Source organism: Bos grunniens, chromosome 5, assembly GCF_055505025.1.
Source record: "Bos grunniens cultivar Pamir isolate PY7600 chromosome 5, Bosgru_T2T1.0, whole genome shotgun sequence".
Lineage (NCBI taxonomy): Eukaryota > Metazoa > Chordata > Mammalia > Artiodactyla > Bovidae > Bos > Bos grunniens.
Genome location: NC_141169.1, coordinates 83,052,094 through 83,076,247, shown reverse-complemented (window position 1 = coordinate 83,076,247; position 24,154 = coordinate 83,052,094). Strand labels below are relative to the sequence as shown.

The window sequence follows — 24,154 nt, the reverse complement described above, 5'->3', positions numbered from 1 at the left end:
GACTGAGGAGAGACTAAGAGCCTGTTCTTAGCTGACCCACTGAATCTGACATTGTTGCTGATGGAGGCACAAATTCCAGGTTCAAGACTCTTTGACACAAGGGGCACCTCCTGGCCAAAGTTTCCCAGCCTAACACTGGAAGTGAATCATTGCCTTTCCAAACAGGATGCTACTCTCATGATCACACACCCACAAAGAACCTTAGATGTCTCCATTACTTGCTCATTGAGAAGAGAAGTGTGAGAGGTCCCATGTGAGACTGGAGCTTTATCAGTAATGATCTAAAGGCTGCGTGAAACAAAGGGAACGCTAGAAGTTTTCCCCAGAATCCAAGAAAATATCTTTAAAGAGATAAGTCATGGGTCCATCTTTGTTTCCTTCACTTTTCCCAGGGAGCCCAGAATCTACGAGAATTTTCTTCCCTGTCTTTAAATGTTTAGTTCCTTCTTCATAGTGTAGTATAAAGAAAATAAGGGATGACAGTGTCTCATGATGAAGCAGCTAAATTACACAGTGTGTGTGTTCAGTCATGTCCAACTTTGCGACCCCATGGATTGTAGGCCACCAGGCTCCTTTATGTCCATGGGATTTTCCAGGCAAGAATACTGGAATGGGTTACCATTTCCTTCTCCAGGGGATCATCCTGACCCAAGGATCGAACCCATGTCTCCTGCATTGGTAGGTGGATCCTTTACCACTGCTCCAGGTGTGCCACCTGGGAAGCCCTAAATCACACAGAAAGAAGCACCATGTAACTGAACAATGTGTTGAAATGATTTCATGTTTTAGGACACGACTTCCTTCTCTGGTTTTTAACCTTTCCCCTCCTTAACATAATCGCTTCCCTGGTGGCTCTGTGGTAAAGAATCCACCTGCCAATGGAGGAGACGCGGGAGATCCCTGGGTTGGGAAGATCCCCTAGAGAAGGAAACGTCAACCCATTCCAGTATTCCTGTTCGGAAAAACCCATGGACGGAGCAACAGTCTGTGGGGTCGCAAAGAGTCTGAAATGATACAGCAGCTGAACAAACAACAACTTCCTAACAGAAAATGTTAATCAGCACTGTAGGAGGTTATCTTTTGTTTGAAATATGGGGCATTGTACTCATGAAGAAGTTACTATTTAACACTTTGTCATTCATAAAGAAAGATGAAGCTTGTTAAAAAAAATCCAAGGACTATTTTCCCCAGGTTGAGGAGTACTGTATTTGGCTCTCAATCTCTGGTCAAAGAAAGTTTGCAAGGGGCTTTTGTTAAGATAAGAGTGAACACACACACACACACACACACACACACACACACACACACTATTCTCTCCCAATCCTAACCCTTCAAGGTAACCTAATAAGTACCACCACCTACTCTCCCTTTCTAGAGTTCTCTGGTAGCTCAGACGGTAAAGCGTCTGTTTCCAATGCGGGACACCCGGGTTCCATCCCTAGGTCGGGAAGATCCCCTGGAGAAGGAAATAGGAATCCACTCCGGTACTATTGCCTGGAAAATCCCATGGACAGAGAAGCCTGCTAGGCTACAGTCCATGGGGTCGCAAAGAGTCGGACACGACTGAGCGATTTCACTTTCACTTTCCCCCTTTCTAGGATTAATTCTCCTCTTATGAGCAACACAAGATCCTTATTTGAGGTGTGCTTTCTACTTGCAGTGTTCAGTGGGAGAAGATGGGGAAGCAGTAGCCTTGCTTAAGTGGTCCTCAGTTGGCGGGGGTCAGGGGTCAGGGAGGGGTAAAAGGGTGTCCAGAAAAGCCACCTCTGTAGGAAAATACGAGCAAAAGCCGCCAGACCTTTTGCCCAGAAGTAACATTCCAGGGTGGCTAGTCCCACCAAAATGAAACCGGGAATGCAATGGCTGTTAGAAAATACTTTGAAAGGCAGCTGATCTACGTTTATTGAGTCGTACTTCTTTCTTTTAATAGCACAAAGAGCACAGGCCCTAGCAGTGCGCACACGCTCCTCTGCTTCGCAGCCCTGCACAACCTGCGGCCATCCAGCAGGCCCTTCTTCCTGCAAGATGGCTCCTCCACGATGACCCTTACGAGGAATCAGCCCGAGGTGCCACCTACGCGTCCAGAGACGGCCCGCGGGCCTCGGTCCCCACCCCAGACCCGAGGCCGGACTCGGTCGGATGCGCGACCCCACGCGTGATGTCTTTTTGACTCCCTAGACCTCGACTCATTTCATGCCCTTCCTTCCACGCCCCTTTCTCTTGCGTTTCCTTCCCGCTGGTAAGGCGCGGTGGAAGGCAAAGCTTCCTCCCGTATCCCGCGCGCGCGGAGCGGCGCTGCAGCCCCGGCGGGCAGCAGGGTCACGGCGCCCGGCGTGCGGGGGAGGACGCGGGGAGGCGCCTTCCCGGCTCCCGAGACCCGCCGCCTCCTGCCCTCCCTGAAAGCCGGAGCGCGGCGGCGGCGGCAGGGGTCCCGCGGGCGGAAGTGAGAAGCCGGCCGTGGGAGGAGGCTGCGGCTGGAGGCTGGGATTCCCTCCCGGCTGACGGCCCGGGACGACCCGAGCGGGCAGCGCGCGCTGCCCCGGCCTTTTTTGGCGCGGACCGAGGCCGGAGGGGCGGGGGGGCGAGGCCGAGCCACCGCCCCCGGGACCAGGAGGAGGGGCCGCCTCGGCCCGGAGAGGCTGGGCGGGGGCGGGCGGCCCCGCACCGCCGCCGCCTCCTCCCCGCGCTCCGCGGCCACCCGGAACCCGGCGAGCGCGCGCGGGGGCGGGAGGCGAGCGCGCAGAGCTGGCGGGAGCCCCCGCCGCCCCCGGTCCCCCGGCCATGTCGGCCGACGAGATGGTGCAGATTCGCCTGGAGGACCGCTGCTACCCGGTGAGCAAGCGAAAGCTCATCGAGCAGAGCGACTACTTCCGCGCCCTCTACCGCTCCGGCATGCGCGAGGCCCTGAGCCCGGAGGCCGGGGGCCCCGAGGTGCAGCAGCTGCGCGGCCTCAGCGCCCCGGGCCTGCGCCTGGTGCTGGACTTCATCAACGCGGGCGGCGCCCGCGAGGGCTGGCTGCTGGGCCGGCGCGGGGAGCCGGGTGGCGGGGCCGAGGAGGAGGAGGAGGACATGGACGAGGCGAGCCTGCTATCTGAGCTGGTGGAGGCGGCCTCCTTCCTGCAGGTCACGTCTCTGCTGCAGCTGCTGCTGTCCCAGGTGCGGCTCACCAACTGCCTGGAGCTGTACCGCCTGGCGCAGGTGTACGGGCTCCCAGACCTGCAGGAGGCCTGCCTGCGCTTCATGGCTGTCCACTTCCACGAGGTGCTGTGCAAGCCCCAGTTCCACCTCCTGGGCTCTTCTCCTCCGGCCCCTGGGGATGTCAGCCTGAAGCAGAGGCTGAGAGAGGCCCGGATGACCGGGACTCCCGTCCTCGTGGCCCTGGGGGACTTCTTGGGGGGACCCCTGGCCCCTCACCCCTACCAAGGGGAGCCCCCGTCCATGCTCAGGTACGAGGAGATGACGGAGCGCTGGTTCCCGCTGGCCAACAACCTTCCTCCCGACCTGGTGAATGTCAGGGGGTACGGGGCTGCCATCCTGGACAACTACCTCTTCATCGTGGGCGGGTACAGGATCACCAGCCAGGAGATCTCCGCGGCGCATTCCTACAACCCCAGCACCAATGAGTGGCTCCAGGTGGCCTCCATGAACCAGAAGAGGTAAGCACCCAGCCAGCTACTGCGTTCCCGCGCATCCACCTGTTCCGGAAGCCATACCCCTCAGGTTGACTCCACTGGAGTCAACAGCAGTCACTGGAGGTTGTTCTGAGATGGGAATGGCTTGCTTGGGAATGTGGTTGGCCTTGACTCTGGCAAAGTTCCCAATGAACTAAGAAATTGCAGGGAAGCAGAAGCCCCCAAGGAGGTCAGCTCGCTGCGTGGTTTTCTTAGCCAGTATTTTGCCTTCAGACGAATTGCCTTTTTTGGGTTTTCCTAGAAGGATACTTCCAAAGAAAACTTTATTTAATTTTGCTTTTATTTTTATTTTCTTTTAGGAACTAATCCTGATTATAATGACACACGGTAACCTGTAACACTGACTTTGGATGTTCTTGTTGATGACTTTGAAGCTTACCAATCTGTGATCAGAAAATAATCATTAGGCTTCTACTAATATTAGCTATCCAGGATTACCTTCCTTGTTTTTTATTCTCTTTTGCATCTCACTTTTCTTCCCAGACAGTCTTCATCATGGACTCAAGACTTGAGCCTGGCATTGGTCACCTGCAGAATTAGAATATGATCATCCACCCCAACCTTTCCCTTCCCATCCTGCAAATCCCTCTCAACATGCACTTGGGTGACTTGAAGAAAGGAAAAGGAAGAAATCAGGGGCAGGAAGAGGGAACAGAGTCAGGGATGGAATAGAAAAACAAGGGCAAATTACAGGAAGAAGTGGTAGGAAAAAAAAAAAAACGATGGCAGAGCCCAGGATGGCCCAGAGCCATTCAGAAGTGGGGAGAAGAATCAATGTAACTCAAGAAAGGACAGGCATGCCCTTTCTTCTGGCCCATCTGTGTCTATCTCAAGCCCTACCCCCCCCCCCCCCCCCCCCCCCGCTCCGCCGCCCGCCCAACCTCCACTGTGGTTCCTGCAGTGTGGAACAAGGAGTTGGGGGACTCACAACTGTGCAAAGAAAGTCTTAACAAGAATGAGAAGGTCATTACACAGATTTACTTGACTTAAGATGCCCCTCTAGGCTGAGTGGGGGAGGGTACACTGGCTTTATTTCTACTATAATATAAAATTCAATTTGGAACATGTTGTTTGTTTTTTCATGGTAAAAAATGCATAGTTCTAGAAAACATGGTAAAAGGGCAAAGAATGAAGAAGCAGAAAGACTGTCACTTTTCTCATCCGAGTACTAACCAGGCCTGACCCTGCTTAGCTTTCAAGATAGGACATGTTCAGGGTAGTATGGCCATAGAAAGATCATTACTACTAATTCCTCCTTGAGGGAGGTGATAACTATCTACAGATTGGCGTATTTTTTTCTATCCCCTCTCTAGTGCATTATTTACACTGCTGTATTGAAAATCTGATATCACAGTGTTACTTTTAAATGGATTCTAAGAGTCTTTGTTGAAGCAAGCAAGGAACATGCAGTGGTGATAGAAGATGCCAAGATCAGGGTAGAAGGGCCAGCAGGCTGGCACCTCTGCTCCCATGTCTCCTGCTGTGCATTTGGTGCTCAGCACACAAACCCAGCTCCACAACCCTTAACACAGCACCTCACGTGATTCTTTTTTCTCTCCACATCTCTGGTAGTCCTTCCCTGCCACCCCTGCAGAACTCCTTACTGTCCTCTTTAGGGAGGAAAAAACAAGAATTCCAGTAATGCATAAATACATACTTAGAAAAATTACAACTGACATTGAAAAACCATGGAGTAAAACATATGTGTATCTATAGACATATTAATGTAAATATATAAATACATAATATACATCACAAATGTATATTTATAAATACAGTAATGGTTTACAGGGGAAAATATATATGTATGCATTTACATGTTGGAGTATATATGCATCTTATACATATTTTCACTGCAAAATTGTTTAGCTTATGCTGATTATTATGGCCCTTGGTATTTCCACTCTGAGAGGTTTTTTCTGTATCAGCAAATGTAGACCCACCTCACTCTTGTTAATGGCTGTGTAGTATTCCAGCCTATGGATGCACAGTACTGTAATCAGTTCTGAGCATTTGGGTCACTTCCGTTTGCCATTATAAAAATCCCATATTGTCTTTGAATATGTGTGCCTATCTTAGTTGGTGTATGTTAGCTCTATATGGCAAATGCCTGGAATCCCTGGGTAGATGGAACAAAGTATACATGCATTTTAAAGTTTGGTAGCTCCTGCCAAATTTCTCATCAAAAATTGATCTAATTGCCTCTCTTAGCGACAGTATTTCAGCTTGCCAGTTTCCTAAATTCTTGCCAAGATAAGACATTATGAACAGTTTTTATCTTTACCATTATAATGGACAAAAACACTGGTGTGACTGTCTCTGCTTGGAGGAGAGATTGTTTGTTTCATATGTTTATTGGCCATGTGTTTATTTTTTATTGGAGAAGGCAATGGCACCCCACTCCAGTACTCTTGCCTGGAAAATCCCATGGACGGAGGAGCCTGGTAGGCTTCAGTCCATGGGGTTACTAAGAGTCGGACACAACTGACCGACTTCACTTTCACCTTTCACTTTCAAGCATTGGAGAAGGAAATGGCAACCCACTCCAGTGTTCTTGCCTGGAGAATCCCAGGGACGGGGGAGCCTGATGGCCTGCCGTCTATGGGGTCACACAGAGTCGGCCATGACTGAAGTGACTTAGCATATCTTTTATAAATGGCCTTTCCCAGTTTTTAAAAAATTGGCTTATCTTTTTTGTATTAATTTTAGAAATTCTCTTCTTGTATATAGATAATAACTGTTATCTATTAGGTAGTGTTGCACATGTTTTTCATCTGCCTTTTTTTTTTTTATCATAAAGGTCAAAAATGAAATGCCAGAAGTGACCAGGCAGGTAGAGCCAGTGAATAGAGGGGTTTGGAAGGGTTATGATGAACTGGAGAGTTACTAATCCACCACAAGAGGGCGCCACATCGCGACCACAGCTGTTACTGCCATAGGCGTGAGGAATGGTGTCGCCAGACAGCTCAATTTTTAAATGTTGGCACCGTACTCCATTTAAAAAACAAGGAAGTCGACAACAATAAGAACTGGCCTTGTGAGCATCCAGTTTTGGGCTTCATGTTTATAGGGTATTTTTATAGGAAAGGGAACTTCCCTGGTGGTTCAGATGGTAAAGCATCTGCCTACAATGTGGGAGACCCAGGTTCAATCCCTGGGTCGGGAAGATCTCCTGGAGAAGGAAATGACAACCCACTCCAGTATTCTTGGTTGGAAAATCCCATGGACGGAGGAACCTGGTAGGTTACAGTCCATGGGGTCACAAAGAGTCGGACACGACTGAGCAATTTCACTTGCTTTTATAGGAAAAGCATTTCAATAGTTCGTAGTCAGTTTTGTCGCCTGCGTCCTATGAGCTTTTTATCTTGCGTAGGAAAGGCTTTCTACAAGGAAGGCTTCTACTAGGAGAGCCCGCATCTGTCTCGTGCTGTTACTTTTATAGTTTTGCCATTTTATACTTACATCTGAATCTTTTGGGGATTTTAGGTTATCACACGTTTCCTGAATGTTCAGTAGTCTTGGTTCTTCACTGTGATTTGCTAAACCAGTTATCCTATGCTAATTTCCCTGTTTCCCAGTGGGCAGTTTAGCCATTCCTATAGTAATAACGCATTTTTAAATTTTTGTAGCTTGGGAACCTATTTTATTGTCTTATAGCACAGAGACCCATTTGTTCTGTTTTAATTCTCTTGGTTATTCTTGATACATTTTCTCCTTCAGATATACTTTAGAATCTTCTTGTCAAGTCCTGTTAGAATTTTGATTGGAATTACAGTGTATCATAGGTTAATTTGAAGGAGGATTCACAGTTCTCTGATACTTTGCAGATGGAAAAATGGTTTGCTTTTCCATGTATTTTGGGGGGTTTTTGGTCCTTCAGGAAAGGTTTCTTTTATTACCTTTGTCTGGTCTGTTTTTTTTGTTGTTGTTGTTGTTTTAATTATTCTTATGTATTTTCAAGTTATTATTATTCTTTCTACACAGATACCTTTTTTCATTATATTTTTAGAATTGGGTGCCATATTGGAATTTTAACTTTTTCTCCTTCATACTTTGACTCAGATCTGACATCTCAACCAGGATTCCATCCCCGAACCCTCAACTGGACTAAATGATGAAACACCATGCTTTCTTTTCTAGCATACTCCTCACCCTGAATTGAAATTTTCTGTTTTTGTTTTTTTCTTTCTCTTCTGATTGGGACCTACTGCTTATTCAATGCTTATGTATATTTATACTGCTAACATGGTAAGCAATAAATGCTTTAAATGCATGGCTTTTTTGAACTGTGGAATATATTTTACATTATTGTAATAAAAGTGAATGTATCTTTTTGTTCCTTTAAAAATGTAACATTGCAGTGAATATTTTTATTTTGTAAGTCATTATAGTCATTTTAGTTACTTAGAATTGCTGAAAAATAATAGTAACATTTAATTGAACATTTACTCTGTACTGGGTACTGTCTAGGACCTAGTACTCTGCGCTACTGCTTTGCATGTATCTTCTCACTTATTCTTCTCAAGGATTATATTAGGTCCCTGTTTTACGGAGGCAGAGACTTAGGCACAGAAAGTAAATTGCTCAAGGTGTGTAAAAAGTGGAGTAGTGAAAGTGTTAGTGCTCAATCATGCCCAGCTCCTTGCGACCCCGTGGACTGTAGCCCTCCAGGCTTCTCTGAGCATGGGATTTCCCAGGCAAGAATACTGGAGTGGGTTGCCATTTCCTTCTTCATGGGATCTTCCCAACCCAGGGATTGAACCTGGGTCTCCTACTTTGCAGGCGGATTCTTTACTATCTGAGCCACCAGGGAAGCCCTACTTGGAGCTTGGTTACTCCACTTTTTAAAAAATTGGTCAAGGTGTGTAAAAAGTAGAGTAACCAAAATTTAAATATTCATTGACTCAGTATAACCATTTGGAGCATTTACAGGTTTTGGCTTCATGACTGATGGTGACTGTCTTCATGAAAACCTTTAACTTTTCCTTTTAAAAATTATTTTCTTCCAAGAAGTTGAGCTCAGATATTTCATGATCCTGGGTTGCTTCTCAGAATTTCCTCACGTAAATCTCAGCCCTCACCACAGCCTCTGTGCCAGCCTTGTTCTGGTCACTGTTGAATAAACCACGCAATGATATGGCTCTGCCCTGAAGGAGTTTATAGTTGAATTTAGATGATAAGACAAATAAAAGTGAAGCCTGGAATGGAATTATTGCTGGATAATGTGTCCCACACAGGCTCCGGAAACACTGGAAGAAACTTAGGAGACTGGAAGAAAGACTGGAAGAAACCTTGAGTAGAATGGGCAGATTTTGACCCCTGGTTACACAGCATTTCACATCCACCCCATTCACTTGCCTTTGCTGAGGTTAACTGGACCATTGACAAAGGGATCAAAGACAGAGCAGCCTACTTTCCATGGGCACTGAACAGTAAAATGATCCCATAATCCTAAATAACAAGGGACAGGTGGGAACTTAGACTCCCCTGGGACGGAGAGATTTATAAAGCCCTTTACACCCTAGAGAAAATGATGCTAAATGACCAGTGGTGAACCAAAAAAGAAAAGAAAAAAAAGAAACGTTTAGGATTGTGCCTTCTACTTAAAATGGCAATGAGTACACAACGCTGCTGGAGAGGCTGCTTTGAAGTCCAAGCACACAGTACTGCCCAGTGGTCTGAATGTGGATTTGATCTCTGGAGTTGTCAGGATGTAACTCTGCCTGTGTAGAAACTTGTGTGCCCACAAACTTACTTGCTTCCCTTCCTCGCTTTAATTTGGGATAACTTGCAGGAACTGGCACCGCTGCAGTCATCAGTTCGTTAACTTCTCTGTTTCTAGAGTTGTCTCTAATCTCTTGTGTTGCCCTGTACCCTTGCTCTGAAATCAGAGTAGGGTTGTTCTACATGTGAGTACAGCAAGACTAGGAGAGAAACCTACCAAACAAGTCCTTGGCCTGGAAGGAATTACACTTGTCAGCTTTGGCTGTCCTCTTTCCTCTGAGCCAAAGTTTCTTTTAGAACTTTTCTAGAGTGATGGAACCTTTGAGAAATGTTGTCCTCTATGGTGAATTGCAGTGGAGCCTCAGGATAGCATGAAGTAAAGTGTGTTAGTCACTCAGTCTTGTCCAACTCTGAGACGCCATGGACTTCTCCAGGCAAGAATACTGGAGTGGGTTGCCATTCCCTTATCCAGAGGATCATCCTGACCCAGGGATTGAATCCAGGTCTCCCGCATTGCAGGCAGATTCTTCACTATCTGAGTCACCAGGAAAGCCCCATGAAGTAAAGAAAACCATATGTCTATTCACCTCCCCTCACCCAATGTAATTTTGACCAACAGTTTAAATTGTTTTGTGGGTTAGGTTTTCTCAGAGATGGTTGGTAGTAGGGAGCAGGCATGACTACTTCTGTCTCCTAACCTTTCCTTCTCCCCTTACTGGTCCCCAGGGCACCCTACTATGTGGGGAAGTAGCACAGGGGAAGGAGGAGACAGAAGGCCCTAGTGGTCCACAGACTGCACCATCTTTCTCAGAGAGCTTGGGAAAGGACGGGAGAAAGGAGCGAGCTTTGCGCTCCAAGTTTTACCCTAATGGTAACAACTTTTCTAAGCCGCAAGACCTGCTGGTGGTTTACAGTTCTTGAGCTTTTACTCAGGGCTGCATGTTGTGGTCACTACTTTAGGTGTCCTCCAGGGCCTCTGTAAGGTGGGCCTTTCTGTTGGCTCCATTTTCCCCAAAAGGAAACTGAGGCGCAGTGAGTTTCATTGAGTGGCACTCCCAGCCTCTCAGACCCCAATCATCTTATGTAGCTACTGCAGCGACGGTGGTTGTGTAGCTCTTGTTTGTCTTTGATAACTGTGTGCTGGTGGTTAGCATGGTTCATGTTACTTAGCTTTGAAGGATTTCAAGAGCTTTTGATTTCTTCTAAGTGAAAGAAACTAGATCATCATCTAATTTTTCTCACTTTCATTTCTATCCACTGTTTAAGTCAAGTATGTAGCTACAGCAAATAATTATTTGATTTAAAAATCCTTTTTCCTTTCTGAATGGAGGATATCAGGGATCAGTATTAGGAAAAACCCTATAAAAGTGATAATTAAAATAATTGCTATGTTGGATTCATACCTTTACCCTGTAGGATGTGAAGAATGGAAGACTTACTTTCAGAAAATGGGAAAAGGCAAGGATTTGTGGACATGAGAGTGCTTTGTACAGAAATCCAGCACTTTGTACTTAGCAGCCAGTGACGGCTGCCGTTGCCCGACGAGAAACTAATCCTCCTGAGGTTAAGAAACATAGGCAGGGACATGCAGGCAGTGATCTTTCTGTAGATTACCCTTCTTAACTCTTAACAACGTGCTTTTCTTTTCCCCCCTTCACAAGTGGCGAAACTGAGACTCAGATCAGCTGAGATTCAATGCCTTGTTCAAGGTCACAGAGCTGTTTAGCAGGGGAGCTGAGACTTCCCCATACAAGCCTGGGTTCATAATCCTTGGCCGTCTGCCTCTTCATCAAGTGGCCTGTGTTTGGGTGGCAATTTCATCATAAATTCAATATTGAAAACTGTTTCTCTTTTCAAGTGAATTTGAGCATATTGGGGTCTGGAGAGATGGAGTTGTTTACTTTTAGCTGCCTGTTCATTCAGCCTCAGAAAGAAGTCCCTTACATATTGCACAGGACAAATGATTATGCTGGAGGAATATCAAACGCTGTTTTGATCTTACAAAATTTACTATCTGTGTACCTTTGGGGAACAAAAACAAATTGTGGGCTAGTAAAATTTAGTGCTTATTTACAAGCTTTATTTCCTTTGGTTCCCCAAATTTGCACACACAGAGAGGGCATCACGGTCAGATTTTAAGGACCACTGGCAGCAGGAAAGGTAAGCACCGTGAACCAGGGACCCCCCGGTAACTGCCACCCCAGTGAAGTCTACTAGCATGAAAAACTGAATGGCCGATTGGGTTTAACGGACAGTGTGAGGTTCTTGATGAAGAGTACTCTGTTCACTGTCTGATTTGAAAAACACAACTAAGCTAAAACTCATTTAAATGTAAACATTACAGGAACCATTGAAAAAATCCTAGTTTTTTAGTAGGTGGCTATATAGAACATACGTTCTGTATCATAATGTATCATTGTTTATTAAACATCTGTCCAGCATGGCTACTTGTTTATGACTGCTTTTTAATCTACCCTCTTACATGCTTTTTTCCATTTGAACATTTAGAGCCTCTGCAGCCCCATTCTTTAGTAGGACATTGTTGCTTTCGACAAAATCATTGTGTTGGTACTTTCTAATATGCTGTGTGCTCTGGTTGTCTCCACTGCCCTGGGATGGGTGTGGTTTACACACTTGAGACGGAGGTCAGATAGCTGGTTATCGCCAGAGCAGGTCCAGAACCAGGTCTGCAGCTCTGTGCTGCTGCTCGTATGAGTGTAAAGTTGAGATCGTTGCATGTATCACAGTCAACTCACGCAGCACTTCCAAATGCTTATCCTTCCTGGCCTTTAAGGAGTCCATTAATCCCTGTACTACAGTGAAAGAAATTAATTTTTTCTTTTCTATCGGAAAGTCATGAGACTTTTATTTAGTATCTGAAGCCAATAAGCAATTTAATTGTATTACTGAATATGAATCTTAAAAGCAATACATTTCTCTTTTTAAAATTGTTTACTCTTGTGATAGGTGAGCATTTGTTGATATCTGTTATTTGTTGAGTTAACATGTATGAATGCTCTTACAATGCCAGATCAAAATATTTCTGTTTAGTTCAGTGCTTACCTCCCTCTACTTTGTATGTTGCCATGCAGTGTAGAAGATGCCCTCACATGAGGAGGATGGGTGAGCCGTCTGCTTGAGTGAACTCATGGTAAATCGGTGTTTGGACCACCCTGTAGAAAACATATGGCATGTGCTTGTCTGTGTAGGCAGTGCTGATGTATCCTAGGATGGAGCCTACCCACTGTGAGTAGAGACGGCAAGGGAATGGAGTGGGTAATTGCTCCCACTCTTGAGAGAGTATTGAGTTTATTTTTTAATCAATCTACTTATTATAGAAGTATAGTTGATTTACAGTGTTGTGAGTTTTTTCTTTCTGAGTGAATTATTTTTTACAACTATATTATTTTTTGATTGGATACAGAGGTCTTGAGTTTAGCACATACAAAGTGTCTTTGATTCTTGGTTTAAACTAAGCAAGATTAGTCTTGTTACATTGAATTGCTTACCTTCAACAGCTAAAGTGTAGAGAATGCACCATTTTTGTGGCTTCTTCGGGATGGGTGAAATCTCGGATGCTATTGCATCGTTCCTCTGTCCCCAGGCATAACAGCACCCTGTTTGGAGAGCTCATTTCCTTCAAATACCCAGCAGATTCCACACACAGCTTTAGCAGATTGTGCCATGGTCTTCTGAGTAATCAGAACTGACTTTGTGGGCCTTTGTTTCTCTCTTGCAGGTCTAATTTCAAGCTCGTGGCTGTTAACTTCAAACTCTACGCCATTGGTGGGCAGGCCGTTTCTAATGTTGAGTGTTACAACCCTGAGCAGGATGCCTGGAATTTCGTGGCACCCTTACCAAACCCTCTGGCTGAGTTCTCTGCGTGTGAGTGTAAGGGGAAAATTTATGTCATTGGAGGATACACTACCCGAGGTAAGTGAAGGCCTGGAAAGTGGTCCTCCTCCATGTGAGCTTTGGCAGCCTGGGGGAGGACGGGAGGGGCTAGAGGAAGCCCTCTAGTGCACACCAGCCTGATGTTATGTATTTCTTACTGTATATTTACATATCTGGAAAAAAGCATCCTGTGGGACATTAAAGAGGGGTCTTTGATGCCTTTGTATGAGCATGAAAATTGCATGGTGTCGGGGGAGCTGTGAAGAAAACATGTATTTTCTTCCTGCTCTGGAAATCCCACCCTGTAGTCAACCATCCTGTGATTTGGCTGGATAACTCCTACCTTTCTCTCAAGTACACTGAACCCACCTCGTCTAACACTGGGATTTAGTGCCAATGCATCCTTGCAGGTCTTTCTTTTCACTTTCTCCCTTGTGTTCGGGTACAAACATATGGGGTACAGATTCTAGAAATTCAGCTCCAGGCTGTTCACATATCATAGGAGGAACAAGAGCATGAAGAGCATTCTTTCTTGACCAGCAGTGGGAGGTGGTTGTGCTATTTATTAAACCACACATGTGTTTTCTGGGCTTTCCTGGTGGCTCAGGTGGTAAAGAATCTGCCTGCAATGATCCCTGGGTTGGGAAGATCTCCTGGAGAAGGGAATGGCAAGCCACTCCAGTATTCTTGCCTGGAGAATTCCATGGACAGAGGAGCCTGGCAGGCTACAGTCCATGGGGCTGCAAAGAGTTGAACACAACTCAGTGACTAATGGGCTTCCCAGATGGTTCTAGTAGTAGAGAACCCACCTGCAAATGCAAGAGACTTAAGAGATGTAGGTTTGATCCCTGGACCAGGAAGATCCCCTGGAGGAGGGCATGGCAATCCATGCCAGTATTCTCCTCACCTGGAGAATCCCATGGACCGAGAACCTGGCGGGCTACAGTCCATACGATTGTAAAGAGTCAGACACAACTGAAGTGACTGAGCATTCAGTACGCATATGTGTTTTCTACTTTGTTTGGTGGACATTTTATAGTTAATGATTTGAAAATAACAAGCTTCTCCATAGGTTTTATACTCCTGGTCTTGGTAGGGAGCATCTCACAGCTTGTAAAAAAATTTTTTTTATTGGAGTATAATTGCCTGAAAGCTCAGTTAGTAAAGAATCCACCTACAATGCAGGAGACCCCAGTTCAATTCCTGGGTCAGAAGATCTGTTGGAGAAGGGATAGGCTACCCACTCCAGTATTCTCGGGCTTCCCTGGTGGCTCAGCTGGTAAAGAATCAGCCTGCAATGCGGGAGACCTGGGTTCGATCCCTGGGTTGGGAAGATCCCCTGGAGAAGGAAACAACTACCCACTCCAGTATTCTGGCCTGGAGAATTGCATGGACTGTATAGTCCATGGAGTCGGACACGACTGAGTGACATTTGCTTTCATTAGCTGCCTTACAACGTTGTGTTAGTTTCTCCTGTATAGCAAAGTGAATCAGCTGTATGTTCACATATGTTCCCTCTTTCTCAGATTTCCTTCCCATTTAGGTCACCACAGAGCACAGAGTAGAGTTCCCTGTACAATACAGTACGTGCTCATTGGTTAACTATTTTATACATAGTATCAATAGTGTATATATGTCAATCTCAGTCTCCCAATTCATCCCACCCCTTCTTCCCCCTTGGTGGCCACATGTTCCTCTTTTATGTCTATGTCTGTACTTCTGTTTTGCAGAGAGGTTCACCTGTACCATCTTTTCTAGATCCCTTATATGTTAGTATATGCTATTTTCCTCTTTCTGACTTATTTCACTCTGTATGACAGTCTCTAGGTCCATCCTCATCTCTGCAAATGGCACGATTCCATTGCCTTTTACGGCTGAGTAATATTCCATTGTGTATATGTACCACATCTTCTTTATCCATTCATCTACTGATGGATATTTAGGTTGCGTCCATGTCTTGGCTGTTGCAAGCTGCAACAAACTGCAATACTAAATACTGCTGCAATAAACATAGGGGTGCATGTATCTTTTGGAATTATGGTTTTCTCTGGGTATACACCTAGAAGTGGGATTTCTTGGTCATATGGTAGTTCTATTTTTAGTTTTTTAAGAAAACTCCATACTGTTCTCCATAGTGGCTGTATCAATTTACATTCCCACCAACAGTATAAGAGGGTTTCCTTTTCTCCACACCCTCTCCAGCATTTATTTTTCATAGATTTTTTTTGATGATGGTCATTCTGACCCATGTGAGGTGATATTATATTGTAGTTTTGATTGGCATTTCTCTAACAGAGAAGTTGAGTGTCTTTTCATGTGCCTCTTGGCCAACTGTTTGTCTTCTTTGGATCCTCTTCTGTCTCTTATCAGGACATACTTCTTGGATTTAGAGCTGCCTGGGTTATCCAGAGGATGGTCTCTTCTTTATATCCTTAACTAAAATTACATCTGCAGAGATCCTTTTCCCGAAAAAAGTGGCATTCAAAGGTTCTGGGGGTTAGAAGATGAACATATCTATCCAGGGGCCACCATTCAACCTTCTGTAGGTGGTGTTTTTATTTATACATTTAAGGACGGTGACGTGGGAAGAGAAGTGCATGGGGAGCAGTGAGGTTTTTCTTTTTCACACCAAGTTTTCATCACTTATCCCTTGTGACTCTCCACTGATGATAAGATATCCATCCACTCTTCCTTTGCAAATAATTGAAAGAAAATGAGACCTAGCAGTCACTTCTTTCACTTCAGCATTGGTGTTCAGGTTACAGTGGTCAACTTTATAGACTTAAGTAAACCATGGACCCCAGAGAATTCCTGTGTGTGCATACGTACCTCTGTGTGTATCTGTGTGTCTCCTCTCCTAGGAAAGTAAATACAGTTATTTACTTTTGCACATTTCTAAGAATTCTGATTCCTCCCTAGGTTTTGTGACACAGAATGTGCCCTGTGGGCTGACCCAATGCACACACAGCCCTTGGCTTCTCTTCTACCCCAGAGTCGGGAAGCCCTGACAGGCAGCACTGTAACCCAAAGATGACTCTACTGGTAGATTTCCTAGTTTTTCCATGACCCTGGCTGAGCAAATGTTCTTTAGATTTGACCTGGAAAACCCTTGCTTGTGTGTTTTCTAGTTTCACAGGCCACTACTAATGTGCCTTCTTCACTTGGGCCACCCACTGTGATCCCTGACCTGGCTTCCCTGAGCCAAATCCCCATGACAGGATGGTTAGGTGACGTGGATGGATGGCTGTTTGTGCAAAGGCTGAAAATGAGTTTTCTACTATGAGAGGGCAGGCAGCTCCTTGTCCTCTGAAGCCCCCTCCTCCTCTGCTTGGGCTTGTCCCGGCACTTCCTAATAGTTCCTTGTCTTTAAAATAAGACATCATAATTGCCATGAAAAAAAAATCAGGAATTGAAGTTGGGTATTTAACCTACTCACTTAAGTCAGGTGATACTTTTAAAATTTAGTAAGGGATAATTCATCGTTTTTATGATAACTGTTTGATTATTTTAATTCTTTGGCCAGCACTGAAGAAATGAAATTCAATAGAAAGTAGTAGTAACCACTAAAGGGAAGAGGGGTGATTTGTTAAATGTCAGAGTCAACTCTCAGTGTAAATGCAAAAAGATCATTCCACCAACTCAAACCTCATCATGGCCTGAGCCCTTGTTGGGTGAGGAGAGAAAACATTTACAGAAGACCTGGAAGGACCTTCAGACCTGGACCTGAGAAATAAATACACTGACGCTTGGCCAGAATAGGTCCTTTATTCGTAGGATGGGGAACCAGGTTACTCAGGAGGACTTGTTGGTAGATTAGTAACCAGACTCCTTAGTGCTGTCTCCTAGAATGTCCGCTTTATCCCCTGTGCCCTCTCAAGGCACTTGACTTGTAGCAGAGAGCACGGTGGAGCTTTAATTACAACCCTCTGTGGGTGGGTCCTTCTGTCTCAGGAGGAAGTACTGCTCCCAGTTTCTGCGGCGATCAAAAGGCTGCGGCTTTCGTTGAACGTCAGTTCCCAAGCTGACCTGTCTCTTTACACTGATGCTGTTGTTTAAAAAACAACAAACAGAAAGTTCATTCTTTCGGATAATTCAGAGCATTTTTAATTTTTTTTTTTTTGCTGAGGCTAAAATATTCCATTTATTCTTCCCTTGAGGAAAGAATAAAAGAACAATTAAAAAAACGAAAAAGGAAACTAGATATTTTCAATTTCACAAGCATTTTTCAAAGAGACTAGGCAACATTTTTCCTTGAAACAGGTATTAATTGAAAATGATGTTAGGGTGGTCTTTCATCTACCATCCGATTATATCCACACAATAATTAACCATCTCAGGACTTCCTGGTGGTCCAGTGATTAAGACTTCTCTTTCCAGTATAGGGGGTGTGGGTGCAATCCTATATGCCTCAGGGCCAAAAAATCACAAAACATAAAATAGAAATAATATTGTAATGAGTTCAATAAAGACTAAAAAATGGTCCATGTTAAAAACAAAACAAAACAAAAAACTATATGTATATAAGTAACCATCTCTTGTGAAATGGGCAAGGGGAGGGGAAAGAGCCATTGTTGGCCCATCTCTGGTGTTACAGTTGGGAAACAGAATTGCCAAGCGATTCTGGCTTAAAGGCCAGAGGTCAGATTTTTTTTTTTCTTGCATCTCTCTGACTTGCAGCTCTGCCTCCTTTCCATTAGACGGCTCCAGAGATCCCGCTCAGCTCACTTGCCTTGTTTCATAGAATCTGTTGTCAAGAATAGATCCTCTTGGGGCTCAGCCTGTCATTTGCGTTAGGCAGCCCCTCGTTCTGTTAGGTACTGATGAGGGCTCTCTGAGGCTCAGATTCTTCCTACACTGGCCTGGTGGTTCTCCAAGGTGCAGGGGTCCCAGGGAGGAGCTGGGTGCTCTGTCACAGCGGCTCATCTCCCTGGTCCGACCGGCTCTGCGAGCCAGCCTGGGAGGGACGTGCCTGAATGCCAGCCCAGTGGGGAGGATTCTACACGGATCTCCTCCCAGCCATTTCCCAAACTCTTTTCCCAACTTCCGCTTTCCGGAAGCAGTTTGGCCTCTGTGAGGCAATCAATCATTCAGGCTCAGGCAGGCGTGCAGGTCCAGCCGGGCGGCTGGTGGCGCTCCCCCTGGTGGTGTCCTCACGCGGCTCCTCTCTGCCTTTCAGACCGGAACCTGAACATCTTGCAGTACTGCCCCTCCGCCGACCTCTGGACTCTTTTCGAAACGTGCGACGTCCACATCCGCAAGCAGCAGATGGTGTCGGTGGAGGAGACCATCTACATCGTGGGGGGCTGTCTGCACGAGCTGGGGCCCACACGAAGGGGCAGCCAGAGCGAGGACATGCTCACCGTGCAGTCCTACAACACCGCCACCCGCCAGTGGCTCTACCTCAAGGAGAACACATCGAAGTCGGGCCTTAACCTGACGTGCGCGCTGCACAACGATGGCATCTACATCATGAGCAGAGACGTGACCCTGTCCACCAGCCTGGAGCACCGAGTTTTCCTCAAGTACAATATCTTTTCAGATAGTTGGGAAGCCTTTAGGCGTTTCCCAGCTTTTGGACACAATTTGCTGGTCTCTTCTCTTTATCTGCCCAATAAAACAGAAACCTGACTGAATTGACCTAGAATTGAAAAAGAAACCTGGTTCAAGACCAAAAAACACAACTGTCCAATTTCCAGAGAGACTCATTTTCAAAGGGAAAATGTGAGTTTTAGGTCATTTATACAGAAGCTGTAAATAAGCTTACTTGAACTAATTTACTTGAAAACTTGTGGGAAAAAAGAGAGACCAACTTTATTATTTTTTTAATTATTGATTTTTAAATTATGGGAGCAAATCCATGATAATGTTTTTTGTACAAATGTGATACCCTTGGGCCAATGTCTGAAACTGATCTTCAAAAAGAAGATTCATTGTGCCTGTTTAGTAAAGGGCCAAAGTCAAAATTGGTAAGAATGCTAAAGATGATTTTTAAATCTGTTTTATTTAGGTCACTTGAAATATCATTGATACCTTAAGTGAGAGGTTTTTTTTGTTGTTATTAATTTACTTGACAAACATGAATATTAACGCTGTCTTTCTCCCCTGGTCACACCCACATGTGTGCAGTGTGTTTAAACTAGGGTTCTGTGTTCATTTGTTTTATTTGCACATGACTTGCCAGGAAACTTACACCAGTGGGACCCAACACCCAGTCCTCCCCCAAACCTGTGTAACAATGTTCTCAGCTATTTTTCAAGTCTTTTTTTTTTTTTTAACAGTTATGAATGCTGAGTAAATAGGCCAGTATAACTTCTTATTTCATTCATGTAGCAGATAGCAGATTTGTGTGGTCAGATAGGTTATATTGCTAGGCATTCTGTATTTCTTAAAAAAGAGGATATATTGTTTCAAAGAATGGATCTCTATATTTTTTAAATTGAGTCTTAAATGGGAAGGGAAGGAAGCACCAAATAAGAGGGAAAAAAATGCCTTTTAAAGTTACTTTTATCGAATGTATTTGACCTAGTTCTTTAAGTTTGAAAGTGTAACTTTATACTTAAGTCAGACACCTTTCAGATTTAATCTTGGCTTTTTAATTCATGCTTTGCTTTTGTGGGGTAAAGTGAGGACAGCTTTGAAACATTTGTGCTAGAGAGCGGGAAAGAAGCCCTAGAGATGGAGTAGCATCTGCTGGGACTTCTGAAATTTGGTAAGGTGCTGTATTTGCCTTAGTTGGTAAATCAAGTGGAACCCAGCTCAAGAGTTGTTTGTTTACAGTAAGTAGTTAACAATGAATAAAATCTTCTGCCAGTCATAGATCAGCATTTCTTTAAAAATATACAGGCATCTCTTGGATATGCTGCAGTTCAGTGCCAGACCACTGCAATAAAGCCAATTGAAAGGGTTTTCGGGTTTCCCAGTGCATGTAATGGTTATGTTTACACTATACTATATAGTCCATTAAGTGTTCGGTAGTATTATGTCTTAAAAAAATGTCCATACCTTAATTTTAAAAATACTATTATTATTAAATACTGCTAACCATTATACCTGACAAAGTGGGGTTGCCACAAATCTTCAATTTGTAAACAGTGTATTAATCTGCAAAGTATAGTAAAGTGAAGCACCATGAAATGAGTTATGCCTGTATATACACATGCAAAGCAATTTTCTTTCCATTGAAAAACATTTTTTGAAGTCCTCTGATTTTTTGCAGTGGAATAACTTTAAATTGTGAGCTGGATCCTGTCGTTCCGTCCTAACATTCCAGTTTCAGTGTGCCTCACTTTAAGAAGGTCCTGTAGAAAAACAAAAACTGTTAGGGCAAATTCATGCATTCAGCATGCTTACTCATGCCTCCAGTATGCATTCACTGGGCAGGTGGACACAGAGGAGTCGATGACCTTAACAGGCTTCAATTTATACAAGGAGTCACTACAGGGTTTCTTCACAACTATGACCTCCTAGTAGATTTAAAATAAGGGTCTGGTTGTAAAAAATTCTAGTTGCACAACTTTTCAGGAATACTTCTATTAGGTAAAATGAGGTAAGTCTTTATTGTGGACATGGAGATAGATCTTTGTGTCTTATTACCAAATAATCTTATCAAAAACAATATTGAAGGGTTTCTAAGCCATATCCATTTATTCTCAAATACTTAGCCTTGTTTTTCTTTTTTTTTTAAAGAACAAACTCTGACTTAAATTTTATTGGGAATAGTACTTTAATAATAGATTTATATTAATTTATATTCATTATAGAATTGAATTTCTAGTGACCAGTAATTTCATTACATATATTTAAAAATCTAATTTATTTTAGATAGTGTTAACTTGTGTTACTATAGATCTTAGCGTTTTTAAGGCTTAACCTTATATATTCCTAAGATTATAGCCAGTTGAATTAATTCTGGACAAACAGTTGGAGATGAGCTCGTAAATACCCACATTATAAGAAATACAAAGTTTCCTGCCAACCAGTTCTCTTCTTGATTACATTCTTTGGATCTATTTTCCTTGTGCCAACAATTAGATTCTTTGACCAAGTGAAGGCATACTCTCATCCACAAAGCTTTTTATAAACCAAGTTTAATGTGTGTGTATGTGCATCTGTGTGTGTGTGTAACAAGTGTGCATGCGCACACACAGGCATCTGGCATATTAAGCTCTAAGATACGCAGACTCTAACAAGACTTCCTTGGGGGTGCCAGCAGTACTTAGGCAAACCAGAAAGTGCAGTAGGAGAGATCTGTGGATTTGAGACTTCCTTCCTGCTATACACATTAGCTGTGTTGATGTTTTGAGAGTAATTTTAATTTAGCCTCATGCTCTCACTGGTGCCAATGTTGTACTGAAGACTTTACCTATGATGAAGGCAATGTTGCTTGAAAGTCTCCTTTTGTTTCTTCTCTTTCTCCAACTGCTCTCTCATTTTCAGAGATACTTTTGAGGGCTGCTGCCCTCTCACTGTGGAGAGGGGAGTTACTGGGAAGACCTGAATGCTGGCCACCTTGCCAGAAGCACCCTGTTTCACTGAGCACGGTCTGAGTGTGAATTGTTAGAGGGAGGTTATTGGTTCTCCAGTCATTCCTTCTGGCTTTCTTTTCTGCATCCTTAGTTTCTGAGGCCCCTCCCTTTAAACATTTGTCTGATGAATGTATAGGAGTTGATTATTTCAACTGTATTTGTTAAATCTTAACAGTGAAGTACTGAGAAGGTTATGGATATTAGTAAGAAACAAGTAGATTAGGATTAAGCATGAATACCAAAGAGAATTTAACTCTGCCATTTTTTTAAAAAAAACCAAAATCCTAAGTAATTCCAAATGCCTTAGATATCAATTAAAATTGTTCTGACATGGACAAAACTCTCTACCAGGAGAGTAATCAAGTAAATGCCTGTTCTCTTTCGATAAACCATTACTCTTTGAGCGTTGTGAATGCCGTGTTTTCAGATTTCTAGGTAAAGTCATGACCCTATGTGTTTGGCTGCACAGGTAAATCGAGTGTGAAGGCTGTGCTGTCCTGGTCGACCAGCACTTAATAGGCAGTGGCTTAATGCAGAGCACTTGAGAGACAACATAGCAACAGAGAGGGAATATGGGTGAGTCCTTCACTGGATGCCTTTCGCCTAGACTAGGGCTGGGGAAGATGAAACACTATGCCGCCATTCCTTCAAGGTGGAGTTACGAGTGAGCAGCACTTTTTGCCTCTGTGGCAGAAATTGGTCTTAAAAATCCATGTCATTAATGCTTCCAGGCATCTATTACCATCAGAGTGAGATGAGGTCTCTTTGTCATCCCTGCCTTAGGCAGAGGAGTGAATGAATGACATGAGTAGACACCACCCAGAATGGCTGTGAAAGCAGTGAGCTGATTCAGCTGTTTTCTGGTTTCCCAAAATACATATTAAATCTCTATCATGTGCAAGAAAGTGCTAAGAAGTGGGGAGACAGACATAAGTAAGCCACCATCCCTAGCCTTGAAGACCTTGCAGCCTTGTGGAAATGTTTGCCGTGACCGTCTTAGACTGTCTGGAGGATGCCCGCTTTCATCAGGTGCGCTGGGGCGTGTTGCATTCCTGCGTCTTCAGTCCTGGCCCCAGCCTGGCCCCTACCTTACACGGTTGACTAACGATCATCATACTAGCTGATTCATACCGGCTATACACTGAACTTAAACATCACATCCTGTGGTTTTTCTTTTTCTTTTTCACCGTATGCTCTTTTCTCACTACTTTCCGTAGTCTTCTCTGTACTTCATTTTCCTGAGAAGGATGATATGAGATTGGCTTTATTTAAAAATACTTAGTAGGCACCATGGCTCATGGAGCTGAGAGCTCAACAGCTTGATCCCATGAGAATGATGAGCAAAGCCAGGGAGGCAGGTATTGGGAGAGAAGCCAGCTGTTCACGTGTGTGTTTATACCTATGCCTTTAACACACTTCGATCAAAAATATTAATAAAGAAATGGACATCTAGATACTAGTCCTGACTGAGAGTCAGTTGATTTCTGCCTTTGTGATAACTATTAAAGGGTATATTTCATTCACATAAGCATATTTTTTTTCTGTTTTCTGGTGTTAACTTAGGAACACAATATAAAATACACACCAATTGACACCGACTGAGTTTAGCACTTAACCAGTTTTACCCATTCATTCCTGTAGGAGACAGATTAAATGTAAAAGATGGTCAATTTTGAGTTGCAAAAGGGTGCTAAAATGACTTTGATGGGGTTGGCTGGTGCTTTGTCAAGTGGATGTCAGAGTTTATTACTAGTAAAGAAAAGGAAAATGTAATTTGCATTATTATGCCGTTTTTCTAAAAAAAACTTAATAGGGACTCTTTAGCTGTCTCTACAATGTTTTCATATCTAGTGGTCATTTTAGAAAAAAATGATAATCTATAGAATGAATAGTTATGTTTTGTTATGATTGATACTTTCTTGGTTAAAATGGTTGTATTGTGTCTTCAGTTTCCAGTGTGGCTTAAAATGTAAACATTCACATGATTCATTTAAATACAATGATGCCTATGAAGCACTCACTCAGACAGCATTCCTTTTGTGTTTAGAACTACAGAAGAAAATCTCTTCAAATAAAATAGTTCTAAATCGGTGTTTGTTGTCCGTTAAGTACCTGCTGTGTACTCAGGGCTGATCAGGGCTGGGAGGGGAGGGGAGATAGGTGTCTGTCGGTGGGAGCTCCTGATTGGCTGGAAGGCCAGATTAACCTATGAGCCAGTTAGTGGAGGAAGAACCACGTGGAGTGTCTTATGAGAACTGTTAATGTTTGAAGAAGATGGATCTGGGAGGAGGAGCTCTGAATCCTTGCAATTCTGAATAA

At 43.9% G+C, this 24,154-nt stretch overlaps 1 protein-coding gene across 4 annotated transcripts; it reads left to right on the top strand.

Annotated features, from left to right (window-relative positions):
• The first annotated feature begins 2,511 nt into the window (after positions 1-2,511).
• On the top strand, positions 2,512-23,926 carry KLHL42 (kelch like family member 42). Of its 4 annotated transcripts, none has more exons than XM_086401618.1 (3): positions 2,512-3,656; positions 13,156-13,349; positions 18,487-23,926. In XM_086401618.1, the coding sequence occupies exons 1-3, from the start codon at positions 2,782-2,784 to the stop codon at positions 18,936-18,938; spliced, it is 1,521 nt and encodes a 506-aa protein (XP_086257744.1). In that variant the 5' UTR covers positions 2,512-2,781; the 3' UTR covers positions 18,939-23,926. The 4 variants fall into 4 exon arrangements, with proteins under 4 accessions (XP_086257744.1, XP_086257746.1, XP_086257748.1 ...); XM_086401620.1 differs by lacking the exons at positions 13,156-13,349; positions 18,487-23,926 and adding exons at positions 3,992-4,019; positions 4,176-4,314 and having other exon boundaries at positions 2,638-3,656; XM_086401622.1 differs by lacking the exons at positions 13,156-13,349; positions 18,487-23,926 and adding exons at positions 3,992-4,019; positions 4,180-4,304 and having other exon boundaries at positions 2,638-3,656.
• The last annotated feature ends 228 nt before the right edge of the window (positions 23,927-24,154 follow it).

What these genes read in the sequence shown, in the direction of transcription:
- KLHL42 (XM_086401618.1), top strand. Translation starts at nt 2,782, where the DNA reads ATGTCGGCCGACGAGATGGTGCAGATTCGCCTGGAGGACCGCTGCTAC. An exon ending in GCCTCCATGAACCAGAAGAG is followed by an intron (nt 3,657 to 13,155) that starts GTAAGCACCCAG and finishes TCTCTCTTGCAG; the next exon opens with GTCTAATTTCAAGCTCGTGG. An exon ending in TGGAGGATACACTACCCGAG is followed by an intron (nt 13,350 to 18,486) that starts GTAAGTGAAGGC and finishes TCTGCCTTTCAG; the next exon opens with ACCGGAACCTGAACATCTTG.